Here is a 27,777-nt window from a genome sequence, read left to right as displayed (position 1 = left end):
GCTGAAAATGGAATCCACCATCAAACATCCTATGCACACACGCCCCAACAAACTGGGGTAGCCGAATGCAAAAACAGACACCTTCTGGAAGTAACTCGAGCTCTCTTGCTTGGACACAATGTACCAAACTCTTTTTGGGGGGATGCTGTTCTCACAGTAGCTTATCTGATTAATCGCATGCCATCCAGACCCTTAAAATTTCAGACCCCAATTCAAAAATTTTTGGAAACCTACCCGTACTCTTACCTTGTTCACTCACTTCCCACACGTGTTTTTGGGTGTACCGTATTTGTGTTCACTGATGCCAATGGGAAACTAGATAGTAGATCTATTAAGTGCATATTCTTAGGTTATTCCCCTACTCAAAAAGGGTACAAGTGTTATTCCCCTACCACAAAGCGAATATATATCACTATGAATGTCAAATTTTTTGAAAACCTACCTTTTATCCCAGATTGCCCATTCAGGGGGAGAGAGGTAGTGAATGGCCAATATGGACTGAATCTGAACAGCAAATTGTTAATGGGACCCAAACATCACTAGATGTCACCTTTCTTGAGCCTAGTGCTATAATCACCGAACTCAACCTAGATACTCCCTGCCTGCACCTGAAACACCTACTCCAGCCATTGAAACCGCCTCAGAAATTCCTGAAACCCAAATAGACACCTCTCCTAGGCCTACATCTTCCATTCCCAATCATACCGAATCACCCACGGAGCCAGACACTAGTGAGACACAGGAATGCCATATGGAACAGCCAGCCACCAGGGAGAATCCCGTTAATGTTCCAAGGCCAAGTCATGAATCCCCACCTGAGGTGAGTCCTGAAGATCTACAGTGGCCCATAGCTCTCAGAAAAGGAAGAAGGACCTGTACACGACACCCAATAAGCAGGTACGTTTGGCCTTTGTTGTGAATGTAGACAAGGCAGAAATCCCACAGACATTTCATGAGGCAATAACTGATCACAACTGGAAACTAGCAATAGAAGAAGAATTGAGGGCCTTGGTTAAAAATGGAACTTGGGACATTGTTGACTTACCCCGGGGAAAGTCTGTTGTTGGAAGTAAGTGGGTGTTCACTAAGAAATACAATCCAGGTGGGAGTACTAGTAAGTACAAAGCTTGATTGGTTGCAAAGGGGTTCACTCAAACATATGGTATAGATTACCAAGAGACATTTGCACCTGTGGCTAAATTCAACACAATAAATGTTTTACTCTCCCTTGCTGCAAACTTGGATTGGCCGTTGCATCAATTAGATATAAAAAATGTCTTTCTAAATGGTGACCTTCAAGAATAAGTATACATGGAAATTCCTCTTGGGCTTAGAAAAACAGGGAATGACAAGAAAGTGTGCAGGTTATGTAAATCACTGTATGGGCTCAAACAATCACCAAGAGCATGGTTTGGAAGATTTATGTGTTCAGTCACAGGATTCGGTTATAAACAATGCCAAACAGATCATACGTTGTTTGTTAAGCGCACTAATCACAAGATAACCGTGTTAATTGCCTATGTGGATGACATTGTTGTAACAGGCAATGATGATGAAGAGATTGCTGCATTAAAAAGAAAACTAGCGTCAGAATTTGAGGTCAAGGACCTTGGAAGCCTAAGGTACTTCTTAGGCTTGGAAGTCGCTAGATCAGAAAGGGGCATTAGTGTGTTTCAAAGGAAATACACACTAGATCTTCTCAAGGAAACTGGTATGATAGGTGCAAAACCAGCCGAAACCCCAATGGAACAAAATTGCAAACTAGAGGTAAAACCAGACGGAAAGGTTGTGAATAAAGAGAGGTACTAGAGGTTAGTTGGCAAATTGATATACCTATCCCACATGAGGCCAGACATATCATTTGCAGTTGGAGTTGTAAGCCAATTTGCAAGTCATCCTCAAAAGGAGCATATGGAAGCCGTTGAACGAATTCTTAGGTATCTCAAGAAAACTCTAGGCAAGGGTCTCTTCTTCTCTAAGGGAGATAAAAAAGGGGTTGAAATATATACAGATGCAAACAAAAGGGCACCTGACTCAGAAGAAGACAGAAACATAGAGGTCTATACTGATATAGATTAGGCAGGGGCAGTCAACGATAGACAATCTACCATTGGTTACTGCACATTTGTCTAGGGGAACCTGGTTACGTGGAGAAGTAAGAAACAACCAGTTGTGTCAAGGAATTCAGCGAAGTCCGAGTTTAGAGCTCTGGCTTTGGGAATCTGTGAGGGAATCTGGATTGTTCATTTGCTCCGGGAATTAGGCATTGAAATAACAGCACCTGTTCAGATGTGGTGTGACAATTTGGCAGCTCTAAAAATTGCTAATAACCCTATCCAACATGACCGAATGAAACATGTTGAAATTGACCGCCACTTTATCAAAGAAAAAGTTGAAGCAAAGGTAGTTGACCTGGCCTACATCTCTACAGGAAGACAAATAGCTGATATGATGACCAAACCCTTGGTTAAAGCCAAATTTGAAGAACTTACAAGTAAGCTGGGAATGATCAACATCTATTCGCCAGCTTGAGGGGGAGTGTTGACAATGGGCCTATTCTTATTGGGCCTAACCCTTAGATAACCCTAATTTATCATTACTGTTTATACTCTCTTAATTAAGTTTATTTTTCTGCCTTTTATTTAGGGATTTCGGATAGGATTATTTCCGGATTTAGTATGATTAGATTTGATGTATTATTTGAGAAAGATCCCATGCGATCTGATTGCACACTCTGCACCTATATGTATCGGCTTCTGTGGTGGAATATTATACAGTTTTAAGCGTCTAAAAAGCATCAGAGCTGAATCTTCTCTGCTTGTATTTCCCCCCTTTTCATTTCCCTATCTTACTAATGCTGTTGCTGAAAATACTGTAGTCTTGTCACTGAAGTCTATAAACTACTTAATCTGTAACATTGTAGCTTCCAAAGCCTTTAGAATGTCTGCATAAAAATCAATTATCAGTGTTTATGTCAAAGGCCTTCAACACGGGGCTCAATGCTTGAGCTTGTTGAGAAAGAATGGATATTTTTCTTGGTGGCTGTTGTTGGTTCTTGGCATTGATTTTTTAGCATGTTGGTTCGAAATTTTTTGGGCACTTTTAAATTACTAATTTTACTCATATTTGTTGTGTAAAAGGAAGGTGAAGGGGGGGAGAGAGAGCGAAGGGAAATGAAAATAGAGAGGAGAGTCTGAGAGAAGATGGGAACAGAGAGGGGAACTGAGTCACGAGAACTGAATGTACTTTTTAGTAATCTGTTAATGATAATTTATAATAGCATTAGGGACCTTATTCATGGCTTATGATCCCCACCTACCCTAACGGATAGTAACAGATTTATTTATTTATTTTCCTTAACAATACTTGCTCTCAAAAGAGACTCTTGCCCTCAAGGGTCAAGTAAGATCAATAAGAAAAAAGAAAACTGAAGAATCTGGAACTAAACAATGGAGGAACATTGGCTTTTAAATTCTGGCAGAAAAAACTTGTGTTGTCATATATTGTCTTTGTGGTTGCAAGGAGGTTGAGTTTGGGACTTCGTTCATTTTGGAGAAAGAAATAGAGGACTAGCAAGCTTTAATGAGACTTTAGTACTGTATTTTGTATCAGGTTATTCTGGGGACTGCATTTGTGACTTTTTGGGTCTTATTTAGCCGTTGATTTGTTTGTGAGGTGGGTAAGTCATATTTTATGAGTTGAGTTAGGTGAGTTGCTCGCCACTCAAATGGCAGGTCTGGCTACTGTTGTGTGTTTTGATGTTGTGTTCTGGATTTGTAATTCTCTGCTGTGTTCGTAGAGGAAGTATTTTGGATACATATACAAAGTGCAGTTCTCCATCAGTTTCTGATTTTGGTTGTATCACTAATATGTCAATGCTCGATTACAGTAGCATTAGGGACCTTATTTATAGCTTACGATCCCCATCTACCCTAAAGGATGGTAATGGATTTATTTATTTTCCATAACATTGGTTTTGATGCTGTGTTCCTTATTGGTCATACTAGGTGTGAAGATGATGCCCTTCCAAGTATAAATTGGGTTCTTGACCTTGCAAAAGTAGCCGTGCTAAGGCATGGGGTGCGTGGACTTGTAATTGATCCTTATAATGAGCTTGACCATCAGCGCCCTCCAAGCATGTAACGTTCTTAAAGATTTTGTTCTTGATTTGAATTTTTGTTCCTATTTTTCTTATATTCATGGTTGACCTCATCATGAACTTGCTACCTTTTTGGTAGCAAAATAAAGTAGCAATGCCAACTGACAGAACCTTGTTTAGTTGTTTATGATATATACTTACTTTAATCTCTCCCCTAGCACATGCAGAGTCGATCATTTTTCTTCTTCTTTTTGCATCCCATGCCTTATTCAAACATCAGCGGGACTGCTAATGATGTTTACTTATCTGTTTCAGGACTGAAACTGAGTATGTTAGTCAGATGCTTACCAAAATCAAACGGTTTGCCCAGCATCATGGATGCCATGTTTGGTTTGTAGCGCATCCTAGGCAGGTTGGTAACTAAAGGCTGTAATCACGGCCATTCACATTTTCCTTTCTCTGATAAATCTAATGGATTAACAGTTGCATGATCAAAATAACAGTTACAAAATTGGGTTGGGGGACCTCCTAATCTCTATGATATAAGTGGTAGTGCACACTTTATAAATAAGTGTGACAATGGAATTGTTATTCATCGAAATCGAGATCCTGAAGCTGGGCCTATGGATCAAGTACAGGTGAGTATTTGCAATATGACTATAGATGCTTTAAGTGACCATTTATTATTTGTATTAAATAAAATAAATATATATCTGAGCTTTTCAGGTTTGTGTTCGTAAGATAAGGAATAAGGTTGCCGGGACAATAGGCGATGCCACTTTGTTGTATGATAGGTATTTGGACTCCTAAATCTCTGTTTATTCCTTAAATTCTCATGGTTTAGTAAAATGTAATCAGTTAAGGCTTATGCCCGCAAGGATTATATTTATTATGTTTTTTCAGAGCATTGTTTTATCTTGAATTTTGATTGTGGGAAGCTCAATGCCGCCTTTGAATTTTGTCCCTGAGCAAGAATGGAGGACTACTTTCATGTGTAATATGCACACAGACATGTTTAGGATTGATTGCATCTGCAATTCAAATCCCTATGATCTATGCAAGATGGGGGAAAAATGAAAACGGATTAGATATAAACAACAGAGAGGCTAAACGTGCTGTTTCTTTTAAAGGAAAAAGAAAAATTCTATTTCATCTGGATAGGTGTATTTTAAGTAACTACTGTTGCTAACTAAACTCTTTTGGGCAGGGTAACTGGTGAGTTCACCTCTCTTGATGAAGGGAATACACATCCTCATGGTGGCCAAAAAAATAAGCATTCGCGCAAAAGATAACTGTGAGCCATATTTTATCGTGGGTTGTGCAAAAGATGACATCAAGCTAGCATATGAGGGTGAGTTCCTCTCTGGGATGGTTGAATCTGATTGGAAATGGTGGATACCGTCACAAGTTGTATCATATTTGACGGTATTATTCATTGATGCAGAGTCATGAAAATTTTGCACGCAATATTTTTCAAATCACAACTCTCGGAGATAAATCTGATCCTCTGTATATACACATTGTAATGACCCCATCATTCCAATTTTGATAAATTTTGGTGCTTGATCATGTCATTTTATATCTTAAAAAGTTCGGGCTGTAGAAATGACTTTTTACTGAACTAGGTTCACTCAAAATGGTTGATATATTCAAATGGAAAATTTCCCTGCCCATTCGGTGTCTGTTGCTGTGAAGAGAATGTTTACTAAATGTACAGGACAAAGTAGAAAAACCATGATCAATTGAACCCCTTGAAACATTAGGGATAGTGTGGAATTCCTTAAAAATAGACTCGAACCATCTCCTTGGCGATGCTGTTTTCTTTGTTGTCGGCACTGTGAATTGGGAGTCAATGAATTGTATTGATTATCCGTAAATCAAACAGGAGAAAGATGGTTATTCTAATGGCCATGATGAAATTATGAGCTTATTGTCTTTTTTGGGGTTGCGAATGTTGAATTTATGCTTAGGCGAGTCTATTTTCACCCCTAGCTGAGCTTGAAGTACCTTTGTTTTTTTCCCCTTTGACCTGAATAGAGTATATATCATGCTATGATTATTTGTCAATTAACAATTGCAAATTCTAGAAAATAAATTATCAATTCGAGAGTAAGGAGGCAGATTTGATGAATTTCATATTTTGATTCTGTATTGAATATGGTCCAGGGAATATATACAGCAAGTCAACGAAATATAAAAGAAAAGGCACTGAAACCTATAGGCCAGGTTACGACCGCAAAAAATCAATTCATAAAGAATCAAATAAAATCAATTAAATTAATTCTTTGTAGGTAATCTACGGATTTTTCACACTCTTTTAAATTGGATCATAGATATTGACCATGTTCAACTTGGCGCACAAAATCTTTGAATTTTTATTTGTGTAGGTCTTTTGTAAAGATATTTGCAGTTTGTCTCTACATAGGCACATGGATAAGGGTAACCGACACATCATCAATCTTTTCTCTGATGAAATGTTTGTCCACTTCAACGTGTTTGGTTTTATCATGTTTAACTGGATTATCAGAAAGATTTATGGTTGCCGTGTTGTTGGTGTATAATCTCATAAGGAACTCCATTGATTCTTTTTATCGAAATTATCTTGTATATTCCTTGTGCTATAGCTCAATACTCTGACTATAGTATGTTTCTTGCTTCTCTAGGTAACTAAGTTTTCCCAAACATAGGCACAATAGCCTGTCATGGACGTTCTATTGCATGAGACCATGTACAGTCAGCATCTATAGATGTTCCAGCACTCTCTTGATTGCATTTCTTATACAATATCTTTTTGCTTGGTGTGCTTTTTAGATATTTTAAGATTTTCTAGGTTGTCTTGAGGGGTCTCTCCTTTGGCGCATGTGAGTGTTGGCTGGCTACGCTGATTGCAAATGCAAGATCAGATCTTGTGTGGGAGAGGTAGATGAGTTTTCCCACTACTCTTTGGTACCTGTTGTTGAAAGATGAAGGCCTAAGCGTACTTAGGAGGGCCCAATTAGTTTTTTTTTTAATTATTTTATGCATCATTTAGATTAGAATGAATTAGATTAGATAGGATTTGTTTTGATCTTGATTTAAATTTTAATTTCAAGATATTAGGTTTTATTTCCAGGCTTTATCCTTTATTTTTACTCTATATATATCAATAAAGCTGAGTATCAACTACTTAGCCAATTTCTTTTTCACTCTCTCTCTCTATTTTCTTAATGGTATCATGAGCTTAGGTTTGATAATTTTTTTTGAGCCATTTATCTCGCAAAATATAGTGCTTTTTGCTTGCCTTTGGTTGCACAAAATATGTCTGTTTTTTTTTTCCCCTTTCAAGCCACACACGTGATCAATTCACTAAACTTGTGATATTTAGCAGTTGACGTAATTATTTAAAATGGCAAGAGACTTCAATCTACAAAAAAACGAGGTTAAATGGTTGAAAGGTTTTACTAATTTATAAAATTAGTTTCGCAACTAAAAGGTTAGTGAAATGGCTTTAATAAATTAAAAAGCCATTATACTAATAAAAGGGTATTTTAGTAAATGAATTTTATGCAAGGCTTAAAGGAAGTGTTATAACCTGAGAAAATTTATAGATATTCTCTAGAATAAAAGGAAAATTGTGGAGTAGATAGAAGAATTTTCTAAACTCCAGAAAGCTGTCAAGAAAGCCAGAAAAACATAGACCAAGCAAATTAGGAGGAAACTTAAGGATTAAGTTTTGATCTAATAGTTAGGATTTAATCTCTCTTTTCCTCCACTAAATTTGTGATACTTGGTACCTTCTAGAAGAATAATGTAAGGATGATGTAAAAGTGCACTTGAATTTTAAGATTGTCTATGCTCTTTCTGTTAGCCACAAAGGGTATTTTAGTCCATTCAAGTCAAAGTTTTGGCTATAAATAGCCACCAAGACCCCTCACATTTGGACCCAACAAGGAACCATAGGGGAGACTATGTTGCTCTTGCATTTAGAGAGAGAAAAAGTTATTTTTAGTGAGAGAAAGTCCACCTAAATTCAAGAAATCACCAAGGTAAGCTCCTAAGTGCTTTATTAATTATTGTGAGCTGTTTATATATGATTCTATGTAGTTTTGGATAGCCATTTTTCATGGGAAGATGCTGCCAAATTTTTGAAAATTGTAGAAGGGTTTGATCAACGGTTTAAAGCATAGATTACACACTTGAAAAGGATAGGTTTTGATTAATTGAGTGATTTTTGGAAAGAGAATCTAACCCCTACTCATGATAATTCAATTCGGCCAAGGAGAGAGAATGGGATTAGAGTTGGATTTGATTTAATTTGATGCTTTTAATATGTTTAAAGGATGAAATGGTGTAGGGAAACACCAAGAAAGGAAGCTTGGAAGCATTAAATTTGAAAATGGAAATTTGGTTTTCCAAGACACCCTATTCAGCCAAAATGAGATCTATAGGGAGGGATTGGATTTTCATAAATTTAAGTGGATATTTGAATTTCTTGGGTAAAATTATGTAGGATTAGCCTAAGAGAACAATTTTTGCAAAATTGGAACATTAATCTAAAATTAAGAGAAAAAGGGTTAAGTTTAAGAAGGTTAGTCTTGAACTTTATTTAATCTCTTGGTCCTAATAGATTGTATGATCAATGTACCTATGTTTTTGGTGATGTTGACCAAATGCCCACATGGTTGGAAAGTTAATGGAGTCAAAGGAAAAGTAAGAGGAAAGCTTGAAGTCGACGGTAGTGAACTTACTTATTGTCATTGCTTGATGTTGTATTGTGTGTTACTGTGTACATGTTATTTGAATGTTATTGTGACATGTTTTAGCTGCTGTAACTGCTATTCATGATGAGTAGATTATGTCTCTATGGCTATACATAAAGAAGTTAGCTAACTCAATATGTCACTAATTAACAAGAGAATAAACAAGTTGCTTGTAGTGCATTAGCATCCATCTAACATGACTAATATGATATTGTTTGCTACTGAGATTTTTCCAAATCTCACTCCCTCCCTAACTAACCATTTGGGTCAATCAATGATGGGCAGTAATGGCATGAAAAGCGAGAAGAAAGTGGAGAATTATTGATGTTAATAAATGAGATTAATGTTCAATGTATAATTCTCCTATGTTGTAAATTATGTTTATGAATGTCTTTATGCAATTTATGTGCATAGAATGCTTATGGCATGAATGGAAATGTATGAGAATGAATGGGAAAGAGTAGGCCTAAGTTTTACATACCAAAGAAATAAAAAGAATCAAAGTAAAGAGTGGTTAAAGGATAAAACGTTTAGCTTCAAGCTTCGGTTTGACTAATGAAATGAACGAGTTAAGTCATGAAATTTGGAAAACTTATAGTACACATCCCAAGCTTTGAAATGAGAGGTAGATTACCTCCATTAGATGTGTACAAATGAAGAAATGAATTTCCAAAGTTGAGGCACAGAATCTAAAAGTTTCAGATTTTACCAAATGAACAGTAATCTTTATTGATTAAACTATATGAATTGGGCAAAGATAAATCCAATTGGATATTTTTTCCTTAAAAAGAATTGAAAGAGCTTTCTCTGGAATTTTAGAACATCTCCAAACGATTTTTTTAGAATTAGTTATGATTTTTCAAAATTGGATGTAAAATCTGGAAAACATACAATGAACAGTAATTTCTGAAAAATAACATTCTAAATGAGATTTTTGAATTTAAGGCCATCCAAAGTGGTCAACAATGGGTCTAAATGGACTCTAAGGTATGATATAAGTAAGGTGTGATACTGTAATCCCCAGCTTAGACTTTTTGAACTGAAATTCCTTCATCTGATTCGGTTTCTGATCCTTCAGAAACCGCAGGGAGCTTAGACTTTGACTGAGTTTTCCTCTTGCTCAGCGAACCTTAGGTCTGACTCTCTCGGATTTTTAACATACCACTTCTAGGCATTTTCTCTTGTTAAACTTTTGGTCTATATTTGGATTTCGCACTAAACGGTGTAGTTTCCCCGGTGAGTTTTCTTTATTACTGGTACCCGATTGCTTTACTCGGGCCATTTTGAATTTTTTGAGGAGAGATTCGATGAATTTCTGAGACAGGATGGGTTTAGAGTAATCGAATGAGCTTGGGAGGTGTTTTTGTGAGATATTTGAAGGAACAGTTGAATTTTTTACTGTTGCTAGAAAACAAGGTAATAATTGTTCGAGTTAAGGTTCTAAAACTGATGAGGGAATTTCAAAAATTCCACTTAAATACTAACAATTATCAATCAAGTCATAAATAATGAAGGTGATCGATCAGGTCATCGAAAATTTCATGAGGCAAGAACCCCTTATATGTGAGAAAAGATTGAGTATTGACAGATAAATCACTAAGATGAGGCTAAAGTTGAGAATGTAAGGTAGAAAGACCCGACAAAAGGTAAACCAAGAAGGGTATAACACAATAGAGTACTAGGGTTTAAGCCTATCAGCACTAGTGCCTCGGATTCCCATAAGTACTTTTCAGTTAAGCATGCTTAGGCAAGAATAGTCCAATGATTGGTGACCCCTTGGGAAGTTAGGTAAAAGTGTGCAGAGGCTAGAAATGTGAGCCATTTTTGACAAGGAGGCACTAAATTCAGTAGGATAAAAGAGAAAGTTAAGGTAAGAAGAGTTTAAAAGCTAAAGCTGAGTATGAGAAGGGACATTCTCCTCAGTTAACCTCTTGAACATGGTCAAGAAGATGTTTGACCCTGAAATTTCGAGGACGAAATTTTTTTTTAAGAGGGGGAGAAATGTCACATCCCAAATTTTAGGCCTAAGAAAACATGGATTAGCCTAAGATAGGTAGGCGACGAAATCCCTATGAGCAGGAGTCTTAGAAATGTAAAAGGAAGGTTGAAGGGTTTCAGGGACTAAACTGTAAATAGAAAAAGTTCTAGGGACTAAAATGTAAAGAAAGTTAGAGACTCCAATGAAGTCTCAAAGCCCAAAAATGAGAAAAGAGGTTAGTTCAGACCAAAGGTTATGATAGAGGCCATAATAGGGTGATTTATGAGGTTTACTTGACTAGGGGCAAAACTGTAATTTTAAAAAGTTTCGGGTCAAGAATGGGTAAAAATGGAAGTAATACCCAAAAATTCTAGAAAATTTTAGAAAATGAACAATGACATTTTAAGGCCTGTATATGAGGAGAAATGACAAAAATGCCCTTGAGTTGACTTAAAAGGAATTTATAAGTTTGTGGCTCAGTTTGAGATGTAGAGGTAGATTTAATTGTTTGAGTCATAAGAAAATCTTAGAAAATTATGATAAAATGGGGATGTATGATCTAAGAGGCTATAGAATTTATAAAATTAGTCTCAACCCTAGAAGGCCAGCAGAATGACTTTAATATTTTTTAAGCCAAAACTGCAGTTTGTGGGTTTGTTATGGGAAATTTCAAAAGAAATACTTATAGTTTGAATTATGATTTGAGAAAACTCATATATTTTCTACAGAATTAAATGAATTTTATGGTATAAATAGATGAATTTTTGGAGTTCAGGATTGGATAAATTGCTCCAGTTAAATATTAAATAATTAATGTCCCTTAGTTAGGAGACAAAGTTAGAAAATATCTCAAATATTTTTAAGAAGACAAGTTCAACTTGAATTCTCTTCTTCTTTCTCATGTGCTTCATTTATGAGGGTGATGAGTCATCATATGAGTCACCAGAAGATATTTTATAGTAGAAAAATTAGAATACAATACGGGTAAGTGTTAGATAGTTTCTTAGCTACCCAGTAGAGCAAAATCTCTACTATGTGACTCAATAAGGTTGACTAATTGGTTAATAGTGTTGACTATTTTTTCCCCTCTGCTCCTCTAAGGTGGCGTCATATATGTGCTTTTTATTGGCCAATATCAATTATTAAAAATACCTAGAGATCTCAAAAAATTATGAAAAATTAAAGGAAATTCATTCAGGAATTATGGAGATTTATGAAATTATTTCTAACCCTAAATAATGAGGAGGTTAGCTTTAATTAAATTTAAAGATAAATTAATATCGATAGATTGTCTGTTTTTACAGAAACGACATTTAAAGGGTTATAGGGGGAGAAAAATTATGAAATTAATCAGGAAAGTTTCCTTTACTGAGATATAATTAATGGTGATCTGATATAAGAATTCTGAGATACTAGAATTTTTCAGCTATCAGATAAAATAAACCAATATTATATTAAGATTCAGTGGACTGTTAGGACAACCGAGATGGTAAAAATTTCTGACAGAATGTCAAGGACACATGTCATGGCCAAATTGGCTAAGAAAGGGAAAAAGAAAATAAAAAGAAAAAGAAAAAAAAAATAATAAATCAAGTTAGATTAAAATCTAATTAGGGTTAAGTAAAATGATTATGGTTAAGCTATCTTCCATAAGATCTTGACACATGGCAAACATGATTAATTAGGTGGCTAGGATTCAATTATCTATCTTTGAAAAGTCAAAAGCTTCTAGAAGGGTAATTAGTCAAGTTAAACAAGGAATTAAGAGAGTTAACCTTGATTAAAGCTTAATTAATCTTAATAGATAAGAAGAGATGACATAAACCATAATGACTCACCATCCAAGTGTCAACATATTAGGCCACATAGCTTAAGATTTGTACATTTGGAAAGAGGTAAAAATTGGAAGGCCAAGATCAAGTCTTATGCAAGAAGGGCGTGTGTGGAATTAATGAAAATAGAAAGCCTATAAATACCCCCCACATGTTCATTTCATGCAAGGCCATTCAAGTAGGGAAACTCTTGCAAAATTTCATTTAGAGAGACAAAGAGAAGAGTTCTAGTGAGAGGAAGTCACTTGGAAGCAAGGTAAGCTTCTACAACTTTTCTATTTCCAGTTATAATGGTTTATATGTTGGTTTTATGCTATTTTGATGATGGTGAAAAGTCATTTTCCCAGGGGGAAGTGCTACCCAAATTTCATCAAAATGGATAGAAAGGGTTTAGGTGATGTATGATTAAGATTAGGCATGGTTAAAAGTTAAGGATTAAGTGATCACATGTTAGTTTTGTTGAAAATCCTTGTTCCTATAATTATATATAGTGTTTCAGCCAAGTCAAGTTCAATGGGAAGGGATTGGATTTTCATAAAACTAATAAGATAAATGGATTCTACATGGAAAATTATATAGAAAAGGCCCAAGAAAGTTCAAGAATCAAAACTAGAAAAATAAACCCTAAAAGTCAAGAAAAAAGGGGTTTAAGGGGTTAAGTTAAGTTATGGAGTTGAGGTAATGCTTAATGTTGTGTCATTGGTTGCCTAATAGGCTATACACAACAAAGGGGCAAAGATCTAGTCAAGAGGAAAGAGTTCAAGAGGAAGGAAAGCCAACAAGGTAGCTTTTGCATTCTATTGCTTGTTAGAGTTACTATATATTGTATGTTCATTGCTATATGTTATGATGTTATGCCATGATGCCTCCATGCATGTATACCTTAGTTTATACAAGGTTGAGATGATATGTTATGTTATGATATTATATTTTTCCATGGCAAGTACATAATACTCAAGTATGTATGTATGCATGTAGCTTGAATTATATTGTGATGTGTAACCATAGTAATGCATGCAATGTGCTACTAAGATTCTCCAAGAATCTTACCCCCATACTTAACAAACCCTGGGGCCTTCAACCTCTAAGAGCAAAGAAAAAGAAGTGGCTATAGTAGAGAGTTAAGTTTGCCTCAAGAAGAAGAAGAAGAATGAAGAAAAACCTTATGTTGGATGAATGTAATTAAGAGTATGCTTTAAGGTTGATTTATCCTTAGTCGTATAGGCAATCAAAACCAATAGAGAAAGGGTATGCAGTACATTGATGCAACCTCAGTGTCGAATCACTTGGTCTAATAACTCTCTGAATTTCTAAAATTAACACAATTTACTTGTAGAAAATATAGAGCCAGAACAACATTTCAGATCAATACAAAAAGATCTTTGTCAATTTTCAGGTGCAGTACCGAAATGAGAATGAATGAAAATGCAAACAATACTTTGGAACTTAAGAAAAACAATCAGAGTATCAATTCTCTTAAGAGTTCGCTTCATCTTCACTGCTTCAATCTGTTTTGGAGTTATGTGCTATGGAATATGCAGACGAATTAAGCACTCTTAACTGAATAGAACTTCTATTCATATGGATCAATCAATCGAATCACAAATATTCAAGAGCATTGAATTGAAATAAGGTTCTGATTAATTTCTGAATTCAGAGTGAAATACCAAATTTGTCGCAACATTCAATCGCACAACATTCATCTCAGTATTTAAAACAGAACACATCTGGATTCATTCCTATTCACTTTACAACTCATAAAGCAACAAAGAATTAAAAGAAATAGATGAATGTGAGACTCCCTCTACAATTCTGCAGCTCGAATTCAGCTCTGCTCTTGGAAGAATATCTGGAATTAGCTATACATGATGGAAGATCCCCCTTCTTCAACGTTTGAATACGGCTTCTCCATGGAGGATATCAGATGTGATAATTTCCACCCGAGAGGAACTAGACGAGGTGGAAGGATAGGAACTCAATCTGCACTTACGGACTCTAGATGCTCGAATCCCTCCTCCTCTTTTTTTCTTCTTCACTCTTTTATATATCAGCTGCCCCCCACTATATTTGATTTTCCCTTTTTTGTCTGTTGCATCTCTCCTCTCTGTCTCTTGTTAATTTCTGTTTTTTAGTTCCCAAGTTGTTGCAACTAATTTTTTGTTCTCTTGGGATGAATTTCTGAAGCATTTTCAGTTTTCCCCCTTCTCGATTGAAATTTCTGGAACTAAGTGTAAGTTTTTTTTTGTGGGAATTCTTTTCTGTTTGTGATAGAAATTAGTTTCTATCAGTGATAGAATTGCTTTTCCTCTAGACTCCCCTTTCCTTCCTTACTGGAAATGTGTTTCTGCCACTTTATCTTTAGTATTCTGCCCCTGAATTCATAACGATAACCCAGAAATAATACCCGATTGTGGGATTTCATAAAAGCTATTGGAATATCACAATTGCTTAATTCTTTTGCTCAAGTGCACCATCATTTTATTTATTTATTAATGCAATTAATGTTCAATCTATTCCTTAAAATAACCTAAAATATACATCCCAAGCATATGAAAAATATGATTTATCAAATACCCCCACGCTTAAGTTTTAGCACTCTTGGGGCAGAATGATAGAATAAAGCTAACTCTCAAGCACATTATCAATGAACAATGCTAGATCATGCACAAGAATGGAGTACTTGTGTTCATCAATCACTTCCTTCAAATGTCATCAATAAGGAACATCACATGCTAAAAGATCAATTCACAATCATGCAACATAATCAAGGAAAGCAAATAAAAGATGAGGTTTCTCTCAGGATAAAGTGTTTCCCTCACTCTCATAGATCAAGGTAATTTCTCTCAGGACCATCTAGTTTAGGCTTCACCATAGGCTTGTAACCATCCTACATCTCTACTACTCACTTACTATAAGGTTTTGTGAATCAAAGGGGCTTGTTAAGGTTGTAATGTTGATAAGGCCAAATGTTGGAATGGAAAATGAGTGTTAATGATTAATGAATACATGCATTTTACTAAATTGCTCAACATACGAAATAATTTTCTGTTCAGTATTCAAGATATGTCCATACATGAATCAAAATATGAATTGTATCAGCAATCTGACATTGCATAATCATGAATGAATACATTTCCTCAACCTTGCCAATTCAGCTGCTCATTTGTTTATCTTTCTCTCTCTTTGTTTTTTTTCCTACCTTCATCGACACCTCTTTGTTTATTATTTCTTTTTCTTGTCTTCAAATCAAAACCTGTTTTTTTGTCATCATCGTAGTAGTGATTATATGGTCAGGCAAGCAGGATTATATCAAGCTTTCTATAATAGATTTTTAACTTCTACAAACACATATACCATTATAGAATTGAACAATCATGTCAACAGCTCATTCTCACAATATCCAAAATATGCATTGTTCATCAATCATGCTGAAATTTTTAACGAACAATAGAAGCTCAAGGGGTTAAGCAACGGGTTAATGTAAATGGCTGCTGTTTGGTTAAAGGGTTTTGAATGAAATGCCCTTATCATATTCACAATTCCAAGTGCTAATGTAGTCTTGAATTAAGGATAGGAACAAGTTCTTGGAAGTTACTAGACTAGATGGCTTCACACATGATTTAAGAAATGAATTAAGGCTCAAAATTCTTCCAATTGGTTTACTCATCCCTATTCACTTGCCATGAACAAATTGCATGAGGGTTTGAACTTAATGCATGAGGAGAGTTATTTATGATGCACACTTTCTGAAAATGGATCAATTAAGCAAGGAACTCACACTTGAACAAGTTTTAACATTATTCAAAGAGATGCATTCGAAGCTTAACTAAATTCCATGACAGAAAACTAAGGAAGAATGGCTCCCCACATGGTTATTGCAGAATAGAGGCTAATGCAATGGATTTTGAATGAACGAGCAGGTAAAATTCTAGTTCACTACAAAGTCAAGTTGCTACAGCAAGGATTTAATCAATTCCACAGCAGACCGAAATTGATAAATCCTTGACTACTTGATGGAAATCTTTTGATTTTCAATCAAGTCTGTTTGCACCAATATCCCAGTAAAGACTAACAGCTAAAATCAGATTCATTCCCAGAGTTAAATTGCTAAGCAAGGCAAGAATACTCCTAAAATTTTCAATGATTACACTCCCCCACACTTAAAACAGACATTGTCCTCAATGTGCCACAAAAGGAGAGGATCAATCACGAAGGAAGGACAGAAAACATTCATCATTGCAAAATAACACTGGTCTAAAGTGGATTGTGCTCCATATATGTGACTAAGTGTCAATCAGCAGAGAAAAGTAGTAAAACAGAATCAGAGCTTTTTTTTTTTGAGAAATCCTCTATTCCCCCATACTTAAATTCTACAATGTGAAAAACAGAGTAGTAATAATGACAATGCAAAATTAGAGAAGACAAGGAGGAAAGAGGACAACCAATTTGATTAAGGTGGCTTGTCATCAGCATGATAGTGCTTTAACAAGTGTCTATTGACCTTGTGAACATGTCCAGTCTGCTTATCCAAAATCTCTATCATTCCAAAATTATGACTTTTAAGCACCACAAATGGTCCATCCCATCTTGTATGGAGTTTCCCTTGTCTGAAAGTAAATCTTGCCTTGTAGAGAAGTACCTTATCTTCTTCCTGAAAAACCTTTCTCAAAATCCCTTTGTCATGCAAAATTTTAGTTCTTTCTTTATACAAATGGGAGTTCTCATAAGCTTCTAAACGCAACTCTTCTAATTCCTGAATTTGCAATTTTCTTCCCTCAGCTGTAGCTTCTAAGTTCATATTACAAGCTTTTACTGCCCAATAAGCTTTATGTTCAATTTCAACAGGTAAATGACAAGCCTTTCCATATATTATTCTAAATGGAGACATACCAATGGGAGTTTTATAAGTTATCCTATAAGCCCACAAAGCTTTATCTAATCTAAGACTCCAATCTTTCCTTTTTGGTTTAATAATTTTCTGTAAAATACCTTGAATTTCCCTATTGGATACCTTAGCTACACCATTTGTTTGTGGATGATAAGGTGTTGCCATCTTGTGCGTGACTCCATACTTGGACAGCAATGTCTCCATAAGTTTGTTTGCAAAGTGAGTGCCACGGTCACTAACCAAAGCTCTAGGAATCCCAAATGTGCGAAATATATTAGATTTCAGAAACTTCACTACTGTTTGAGCATCATTTTTCCTAGTAGCTATAGCTTCAATCCAATGGGACAAATAATCAACAGCTAGCAAAATGTATGAAAAACCATATAATGGAGGGAATAGACCCATAAAATCAATGCCCCAAACATAAAAAATTTCACAAAATAACATCGGTTGTTGAGGCATTTCTTGTTTTTTAGATAGCCCACCAAATTTCTGACATTTATCACAGTTTTTACAAAATTCATAAGCATCTCTGAACAAAGAAGGCCAATAAAAACCAGAATCCAGAATTTTTCTTGAAGTTTTTCTTGCACTAAAATGACCATCACATGATAAAGAATGAGAAACTTCGAAGATAGAAGGAATATCCTCATCTGCAACACATTTACGAATCAATTGATCACTGCACAATCTCCATAAATGTGGAGCATCCCATACATAATATTTTGCTTCTCTTTTCAATTTCTGGACCTGAAATTGATTCATGAATAGGGGCACCACATTAGCAACTAAATAATTGAGTAAATTCGAAAACCAAGGCTCTTTAACAGTGACAGCCTAAAGCATATGATCAAGAAATGCATCACAAACCAAATCTAAATCATCCACCCCTTTCAAATTATTAAGTAACCTACTCAAATGGTCAGCAACTAAGTTTTCTACCCATACCCTATCTTTTATTTCAACATCAAGCTCTTGTATTAATAACATCCATCTAAGTAACCTAGGCTTTTATTGAGGCTTTTTGAACAGGAATCTTACAGCAGCATGATCAGTGAAAATAACAACTTTAGAATGCAATAAGTACTGCCTAAATTTGTCCAGCCCAACGACTATGGCATATAATTCCTTTTCGGTGGTAGTATAGTTGGTTTGTGCCTTATCTAGTGTCTTAGATGAATATGCAATAACTCTTGATAGTCTTTCTACCTGTTGTCCCAACATCACCCCCACAGCAGAATTGGAAACATCACAGGATAATTCAAAGTCTAAGTTCCAATTAGGAGATGCCAAGATAGGTAGAGAAACAAGCTTGGCCTTCAATTCATCAAAAGCAGTCCTATAACACTTATTAAAGACAAAATCAGCATTTTTTTTGCAGTAATTGAGAAAGAGGTAAAGCAATTTGACTAAAATTCCTTATGAAGCGCCTATAAAATCTAGCATGACCTAAGAAAGACCTTAATTCTTTTAACGTAGTTGGATAAGGCAATGAAGAAATCACTTCTATCTTTGCCTTATCAACTTCAATTCCTTGCTGTGATATCAAGTGTCCCAACATTATCCCCTTATCCACCATAAAATAGCACTTTTTAAAATTAAGAATCACATTATTTTCTACACATTTAGCTAAAGCTTTTTCCAAAGTCAGTAAACAGGCATAAAAACAATCTCCATACAACGTAAAATCATCCATGAATACTTCAACACCTTGTTTTAAAAGCTCACTAAAGATAGAAGTCATACACCTTTGAAAAGTTGCAGGACCGTTGTATAATCCAAATGGCATTCTTCGGTACGCAAAGGTTCCAAAAGGGCAAGTAAAAGTTGTTTTGTCTTGGTCCTCCGGTGCTATAGGAACCTGAAAGTATCCACTAAATCCATCCAAGAAACAGTAGTGAGATTTACAAGCTAATCTTTCCAACATTTAGTCAATGAAAGGTAGAGGAAAATAATCTTTTCTTGTAGAATCATTTAATTTTCGATAATCAATACAGACCCTCCAAGAATTCTGGATCCTAGTTGGAATTAATTCATCTTTCTCATTCTTTACAACCGTAATTCCACTCTTTTTAGGAACAACTTAGACAAGTGAAACCTATTCACTATTACTAATTGGAAAAATAATACTAGCACTTAGCAATTTGGTTACTTTATTTTTTACCACATCCATTATTAAGGGATTAAGTCTCCTTTGTGGCTATCTTATAGCTCTAGAATTCTCATGTAATAAAATTCTATGTGTGCACACTGTTGGGTTTATTCCAGGTATGTCAGCCAAAGTCCATCCAATTGCTCTTTTGTATTTCTTAAGAACAGAAATCATCTTTATTTCCTTAAGTTCAGTCAAAGAATTAGCTACTATTACTGGTAGCTTTTCATTTGCTTCTAAGAAGACATATTTCAGATTATGGGGTAATGGTTTTAAATCAACATCAGGGGGTTGTTCAATAGAAGGAATAAGTAGTTTAAGTTCAAGGGCACCAAGAAACTTCCCTGTTGTTTCAGTTTCATCATATATGGATTTAGTGTGCTCTTCACTGTCTATAGATATATTCCCATATTGAGTCAAGTTCAGTGCTGCATGTCACACCTTGATAATTTTATCCTAATTGATGAATGATTTGTGATTGACTAAGGCCAAATAGTATAGTAGATTGGTAGAGGATCCAGGCTATGAGGAAAAATCAGGATAGGGACATAACGGTCATTTTTGAAAAGATCAGTCAAGAAAGGGCAGTATTGGAAATAATGTCCGAAATTCCTGAAAATTCTTAGAAAATCATGAAAAATAGAAAGAAGGGTACAGAATAATGTTTGAGGCTTAGAAGATGATATAAGATTAAAAATAAGTTATCAGGGAATTATTTGTAATTATTGGAATTTTTGGTTAATTAAGGAAAATTAGCCAATTTCCATTATTTAAAATATATAGAGGCCTCAAAAATTCAAGAAAAAATAGGGATAAATTATGTGACATATTATCCTAATTTATAAAATTACTTCCCACCTTTGGATGTACAAAGGTTAGCTTAAAGAATATTTACTACCGAATTATTATCGGTAGAATAGTGATCTTTGACAGAATAAAATTTAGAAAATTATAGAGGGAGGTAAAACTTGAGAAAAATCATGGATTACCCTTGGAATGAGGGGAATTTAATGAGGTGTTGAAATCAAAATTTTGTGACAGTAAATTGGACAGGACTGTTGGAAAATCGGACCGGAAATACACAAATAATCAGTGGATTGCACTGATTATTGGATGAGTCATTTTTTTTCCAATATTAAGAGTAATATTTCGGCCAAAAATAAAGGGGGAGGACAAAGTTGGAATTTTCCAAATTGTTCAAGGGCATAAAGGGAAATAAGAGACAAAACAATAAAATAATATTTTATTTCCACATGAAAATCACATGGTGATTAGGTGTCCATCCATGTGTCAACTTCTTATGGTGTGTGCCCTAAGATTTGTCCATGTGTAAAGTAGAAAAAAATGGACGGCCGAGATCGCATCTTTTTCCCGAAGGGCATTTTTGGAATTTTGAAATATCAAAGCCTATAAATACCCCCCTTCCATGAAGAATTTGGCCAAAGTGGTTTGCATGAGAGGGAATGTTGTGTTCTTGAGTTCTAGGAGAGAGAAAGGAAGAAAGAAGAGAGAGAAAGGGAGAAAGCAAAGTTAGACACCTCTAATCGCCGATTAAGAGCTAATTAAGGTATGTTTACCTCCCTAAGTGTTAATTATTTTTAGTTATTTATTTATTTGAGGAAGATTAGGATTAATTACCTTGATTAATTATGGTTTAGTGATAGCTAAGATTAATCATGTTATTTGATTAAAGATTAGTAAGTAATTAAGGTTAGCCACCTTGATTAATTAGTAATTAGTGATTAGTTATGCTAATTGAAGGATGATTAATCATGATTAATCATGTTGATTAGAGAATGAATAATGGTTAATCATGTTGGTTAGAGAATGAATAATGGTTAATCATGTTGATTAGAGAATGATTAATGGTTAATCATGTGGATTAGAGAATGATTAATGGTTAATCCATAAGGGATTAGTGACTTAATCTTAGAAGATTATGTTGTACTAATGACTATGTGACTTGAGAACCTTAATTAAATATTGGATTAAGGATTAAGGGTTAGTGATTAACCAAGAAAGCATGATTAATCATGGATTAAGGAAGAATTCCAAGACCTTAATTGAGGATTAAGGTTTGGTCAAACCAAGGTCAAAGGTTTAGGAAAGGTATACATAAATTATAAATTGAAAGGCACAAGGGTAGTATTATATTGAGAAAGAATGATATACTGGATATGGAATTTACCATACCCTTACTGTATGGTTGATAGGCAATTTTCTGGAAACCTAGGAGGATCTCCAGCAAGGAAACAAGGAGAAAACATTAAGCGTGGAATTGAGGTAGCGTGAACTTGCAATTATTTTGTTGATCTGCATTTGGTGTTTCTGCTATGTGTGTTTATGTGCCATGAGAATGTTTATGCCCAGATGATGTGAACTCCTTGCAATGTATGCCTTGGCTCTTGCATGATTGAGTTTTGACAGAATGATTATATGCTCCATGATATGATGACATGGATACAGAATGGTTATGGCATGGCATAAAGACTAGAAATGTTATTTTACTGCATGTAGCATGACATCTTATGCATGTTGACTTGATGGTTGTATGTTCAATGCTACTGGGATTTCTATGAAATCTCATTCCTCCTATAACATGATATCCTAGGTGCCACTACTGCCAAGGAGAAGGGAAAAGAAATAATCATGGCTTGAGGAAGTTATGAGTTATGTATTTTATTATATAGTTTTGAACCTTTCTCTTTCAAGCCATGTAAGCATACTCTGATCATGAACACATGATATGATAACCTTTTTGAATGTATATTAATGGTAGAGTAGCTTTATATGTGATTATGGTATGATTATAGTGAAAAACGAAATGCTGTTAGAATTAGTGAAAAAGGGGATAAAAATGGTCTAGATTTGACCAAACTTTGACCAACAAAGACCCTTGTCAATTGGTTGACTTTTTCCCTGAAATTTGGCATGCAAATAGATCTTATTTTTCCCTTTAAAATGAGTGGTAAAGCATCACAATCGGAGCTCTGTGTAAGAAGTTATGCCTTTCCAAAGTTAGGCAAAAATCCTGGAAAATAGAAAAATGACCAAATAAACAGTACTTTTCGAAATTAAAAACGGATGCGTTTCTGATTAAAGTGGAACCTGAGGTCACTTTTCCTTGATAGATGATGTTAAGAGCTTCGAGTGAGACTTGGAACGACCTTGTTTCGATTTTTCTAGAATTAGTTATGATTTTCCAAAGTTATGCTAAGTTTAAGGTTACAATGAATAGTAATGCGGGAAAAGAAATTTTCAAATTCAGGTTTTTCAACCCGGTAACCTTAAATTGCGCTTTCGAATATCTTAACTTGGCACAATATAAGGTCGTAAACGTAAGGTGTTACAAATTAGGATGGTCCCTTTATCCTTCATTGTATGTGGCAGAAAATGGGTCCCTTTTCTGGTACTGGTTGGGCTTGTTTTGGTAAAAGGCATTTACTTCTTCAAATTTGGAAGGGCAAACAGCAGGGAGATGCATCGAAGATCCACAATAGTCACAGGAAGGGGCTACAATTTGATTGCATGGTGCCACTAGTCGAGAGGAAGTATGATGAAGGGTAGAAATTTTAGTTTTCAAACTCTCCATTTGTGCTACCAAATGCTGTAATACAGAATCAGATGTAGGTCCATGGCTCATTTCTCCCACATCATAAATGTCTCTTGAACTCAATTGTTGATAATCATGGCCATCTTTTCAAGAAGATCCTATCTGGTTGTAGGTGTTAGGTCCAAAATCGAGCCATTGGCAGCAGCATCTGTTGTGGCTTTTGTTTGTGAAAGCATGCCTTCATAAAAATATTGGACCAACCATTGTTTTGGTATTTGGTGATGAGGGCAGCGAGTTAACATTCCCACAAATCTAGACCAGTAATCATACAAGGATTCCCCTTTATTCTGTCTAGCACTATAAATCTCCTTCTTCAATGTTGCTATTCTAGAGGCTGAAAAATATCTTTCCAAAAATAACTTCTGTAATTGGGACCATCTGAGCATAGCATAATGTTGAGGAAGAGACCTTAACCACTCCTTAGCATCACCCAGAACTGAAAAATAAAATGCTTTCTTCAGTACCTCTTCAATTGATATGGTGGGTGGCTTGAAAGAAGAACGTGCCATATACAAATCTTGCAAGTGTTGATGTGGATCATCCCCTGCATGACCATAGAATTGAGGAATTGCATTCAGCAAAGAACTCTTAATTTCAAAATTCACAGCATTATTCCACAGACCATATGGATCATAATCAACTACAGAATTATTTAACTCCCTACTACTTCTATTTTTGGCTTCAGGATTAACATTTAAATGCTCGGGCATGTTTTTAGCTTCCTGTTCTTGATCATGATTAACATTATTAGGATCATTAGGCCTAGGATTATTAGGATCAAGATTTGGGTTCATGATAAAATATTAATCTACAAAATGTCCCAAAGAGAATTTTGTATCAGACATGTGCGTTGGAAGAGAGCTAGCTGAATCAATAGGTGAAGGTGTAAGAGAAGTAGGTGATGTTTTTGGTTGAGTAATGGTTGCCTGAAGCTGTTTGGCTTTTTTCAAATTTCTTAAAGTTCTATTAATTTCTATATCCAAGGGATAAAATTCAGCAAGATCATAGCTCATACAAGAGTATATTATTCAGATGGAAACAGGACAATGACAACAAATTGGAACTGTCAAGGGAAAATCAGAACAGAGCAGAAAAACAATGCAACAATCAGAATGAATATCCAGGAGTTAAAAGGCCGGCAACGGAGCCATTTGATTTATCCTTAGTTGTATAGGCAATCAAAAACAATAGAGAAAGGGTATGCAGTACATTGATGCAACCTTAGTGTCGAATCACTTGGTTTAATAACTCTCTGAATTTCTAAGTAAAATTAACACAATTTACTTGTAGAAAATATAGAGCCAGAACAACATTTCAGATCAATACAGAAAGATCTTTGTCGATTTTCTGGTGCAGTACCGAAATGAGAATGAATGAAAATGCAAACAATACTTTGGAACTTAAGAAAAACAATCAGAGTATCAATTCTCTTAAGAGTTCGCTTCATCTTCACTGCTTCAATCTGTTTTGGATTATGTGCTATGGAATATGCAGACAAATTAAACACTCTTAACTGAATAGAACTTCCATTCGTATGAATCAATTAATCAAATCACAAATATTCAAGAGCACTGAATTGAAATAAGGTTCAGATTAATTTTTGAATTTAGAGTGAAATACTAAATTCGTCGCAACAGTCAATCACACAACATTCATCTCAGTATTTAAAATAGAACACATCTAGATTTATTCCTATTCACTTTACAACTCATAAAGCAACGAAGAATTAAAAGAAATAGATGAATGTGAGACTCCCTCTACAATTCTGCAGCTCATATTCAGCTCTGCTCTTGGAAGAATTGTTAGGATTATGGTTTTGATGATAACAAAGTTAGATTAATTGGGTTGATCGATCAACTGATCGATCAAATGATTATCGATAAGCTATCAGATAACTGTTCAGTAGAAATCAGTTTTATATTAAGCTTTTTAATCGAAGAGCTATTCGATAATTGGTTGATCAATAAAATGATCGATTATCGCTAACATGGAAGTTACATAAGGTAACAATTAATTATCGATCACTTGATCGATAACATCAGATAAACAATCAAGAAACAGATAAAGAGAACCAAATCTGAAGTGCATTTATCGATCACATGATCGATAAATCAGTTATCAATAACGACTTCGATAAGAGGTAACACAATCTACTCGTTCTGCACATTAATTCTGTCATCATTTATCCATCATATTATCGATCACTTGTTTATCGATCATATGATCGAACATTATGCTCTAACTCTCTGAATGCAGGTACTCATCATAGCTGCTGAATCGATAACCTTATCGATCACTAAGTTATCGATCACATGATCGATAATCAATGTTTTATCTGCTCATACTTAGTTTCTCTACAACCAAATGATCGATAACATTATCGATAATTTAACTTGCCTGCATAGTATCTTTTCACATAACATGATCGATAAAGAGTCTCAGGATTATTATCTTCACTGCATTAACTTATGTTGAATCATTTTTTTTTCGATCACCTAATCGATCATTGATTTATCGATAATATGATCGATCATCCGATTTCCTGAAACTCATGTTTTCACATAACGTAATCAATAATCAGTTTCTTTATTAAATCTCTGTTTTTCATTTTATCGATCACTTGATCGAATATTCATTGATCGATCACCTGTTCGATTAATCCACATAGTCTGTGTTTTTCGCTGAATATATTCTTACTCATTTTTTATCGATAACCTTATCCATCATCCATTTATCGATAATCTGTTCGATCATCAATGACTGAAGTTTCATTTCTATAACACTTGGATTATCGATAATCTGTTCGATCAACAAGTGTTCGATCATGGAACGATTTCCATTTCAACATCAGTCGACTATGATGATTCTTAAAATCAATGATCCAACACTTGATCGATAATCATGTTGAACTGATTCAAAAGCTTTCCCTCTGTTTATCGATAACCTGATCGATTAACAAGTAATCGATCACCACTTCGATTAAGCATGTCCAGGATCTCTTTCTGCTCTTTTACAGATAAATCATTTCATCTAGAATCATTGTATAATCGATTCATTTTTTCTTAGTTCATGACTAAAGCATACACCGCAAGACTCTTACTTGTTCAAAGTTTAAAATATACAGATTACTAAGAAAGACTGCAACGGCTCTTCAACGGGATTACGTAAACTGCAACCTACAGTGTCAGAAGCTCAGACGCATTAATGGCGGAACCATTGAAACCGGCGAAACACGCAAACGGAGTCACAACGGCTAGAAGCTCTTCCGTCTAACAGCTACTTAACGATCTCAACTATAAAAGGCACGAAGAAGCATTAATGAAGGAGATTGAATACCGGAACTACCATCTGTGATTATTAAGTCTAGCATTCAATACTCTGTTTCTTCAATACTACTGAGCGTCAGTGTTCATCATTAATTTCACTCTGTAAGAGAGTCGATAACTATCCTTCATTAATTACTATTGAGTGATACTCAAGAGTGTGGACTCTTGAGAGGGCTTGTATCCTTACGGGAGTAAGGGGGAGTGATTGAGTGATTCAATTACTGTACTGAGGCACCAAGAGCCCTATCGATCTTGGAAGATAGTGAAATACTCAGAGGTGTTCTGAGGACTGGATGTAGGTCAAGTGGTTAAGACCGAACCAGTATAAATCTTGTGTCTTCCTTCTCAGTGAAATCGCTCTTGACTCTAACTCTCTGTTTTCTATACTGTCTCGTTTTAATTTCGCATTTTTTTTAACTCACCCAATTCACCCCCTTTTGGGTGAGATTGATTCTAACATTTGGTATCAGAGTAGGTCTCTTCATTAAGGATTTAACAGTCTGAAGAGAGATCTAATGGCAGGATTCGGAGACAGCGTGCTACCAGAAGGATGCTCAACATCCAAACCGCCAGGCTTCAGTGGAGAAAATTACACCTTCTGGAAAATGAGGATGAAGATCTTCATCAAAGCCACAGAGTATGGTTTGTGGGACGTGATAGAGCACGGCAACTATGTCCTAATGAAAACAATAGATGGACAGCAAGTACGCAAGAGTCCCAGGGAGTTCGATGAGGAAGACAAGAAGCTGGTGACCCTAAATGACAAAGCTATCAATATACTCACGTGTGCACTTAGCCAGAGGGAATATTTTAGAGTTTCAAGTCTGGAAACTGTAAAGGAAATGTGGGAAGCTCTGGAGATAGCTCATGAAGGAACCATTGGCGTAAAACAGAGCAGAATCAACACTCTCACCACCGAATTCGAGTTATTCAGAATGAAGGAAGGAGAGAGTATCCGAGACATGGAGGTCAGATTTTCACATCTCATAAACCACCTCACTGCACTCGGGAAGAAATATAGTCAAGAAGATCAAGTGAGAAAAATACTAAGCGGTCTCACAAAAGAATGGGAACCGAAAGTAACAGCAATTGAAGAAACCAAAGGAGAATCCATTGGTTCTGTTGCAGCGCTGTTCGGGAGCCTCGCTGA

The 27,777-nt window shown here is 35.4% G+C and overlaps 2 protein-coding genes across 3 annotated transcripts in view; one reads left to right on the top strand and one right to left on the bottom strand.

Moving 5' to 3' along the window:
- Positions 1-6,029, top strand: part of LOC114726084 (twinkle homolog protein, chloroplastic/mitochondrial) — a 41,448-nt gene extending 35,419 nt beyond the window's left edge. Inside the window, exons 17-22 of one of the 2 annotated variants that reach the window (XR_003738478.1) lie at positions 4,008-4,139; positions 4,415-4,511; positions 4,603-4,737; positions 4,826-4,893; positions 5,307-5,450; positions 5,544-6,029. Coding sequence is in view for 1 of the 2 variants with exons in the window: in XM_028912649.1 (XP_028768482.1) it covers positions 4,008-4,139; positions 4,415-4,511; positions 4,603-4,737; positions 4,826-4,893; positions 5,307-5,391 (517 nt within the window). In the remaining variant the exon portion in view is untranslated. Of the gene's footprint in view, positions 1-4,007; positions 4,140-4,414; positions 4,512-4,602; positions 4,738-4,825; positions 4,894-5,306 lie in introns of both variants that reach the window. The other variant, XM_028912649.1, reaches the window with a different exon arrangement.
- An 11,069-nt stretch (positions 6,030-17,098) lies between these two features.
- On the bottom strand, positions 17,099-17,941 carry LOC114726082 (uncharacterized). The gene has a single exon (XM_028912648.1). The coding sequence runs from the start codon at positions 17,939-17,941 to the stop codon at positions 17,099-17,101; it is 843 nt and encodes a 280-aa protein (XP_028768481.1).
- Between the last annotated feature and the right edge of the window lie 9,836 nt (positions 17,942-27,777).

Source organism: Neltuma alba, unplaced genomic scaffold, assembly GCF_004799145.2.
Source record: "Neltuma alba isolate B1F8T4 unplaced genomic scaffold, ASM479914v2 tig00012338_pilon, whole genome shotgun sequence".
NCBI lineage: Eukaryota > Viridiplantae > Streptophyta > Magnoliopsida > Fabales > Fabaceae > Neltuma > Neltuma alba.
Note: the sequence above shows the minus strand (reverse complement) of the source record. Positions and strands in the feature narration are given on the sequence as shown.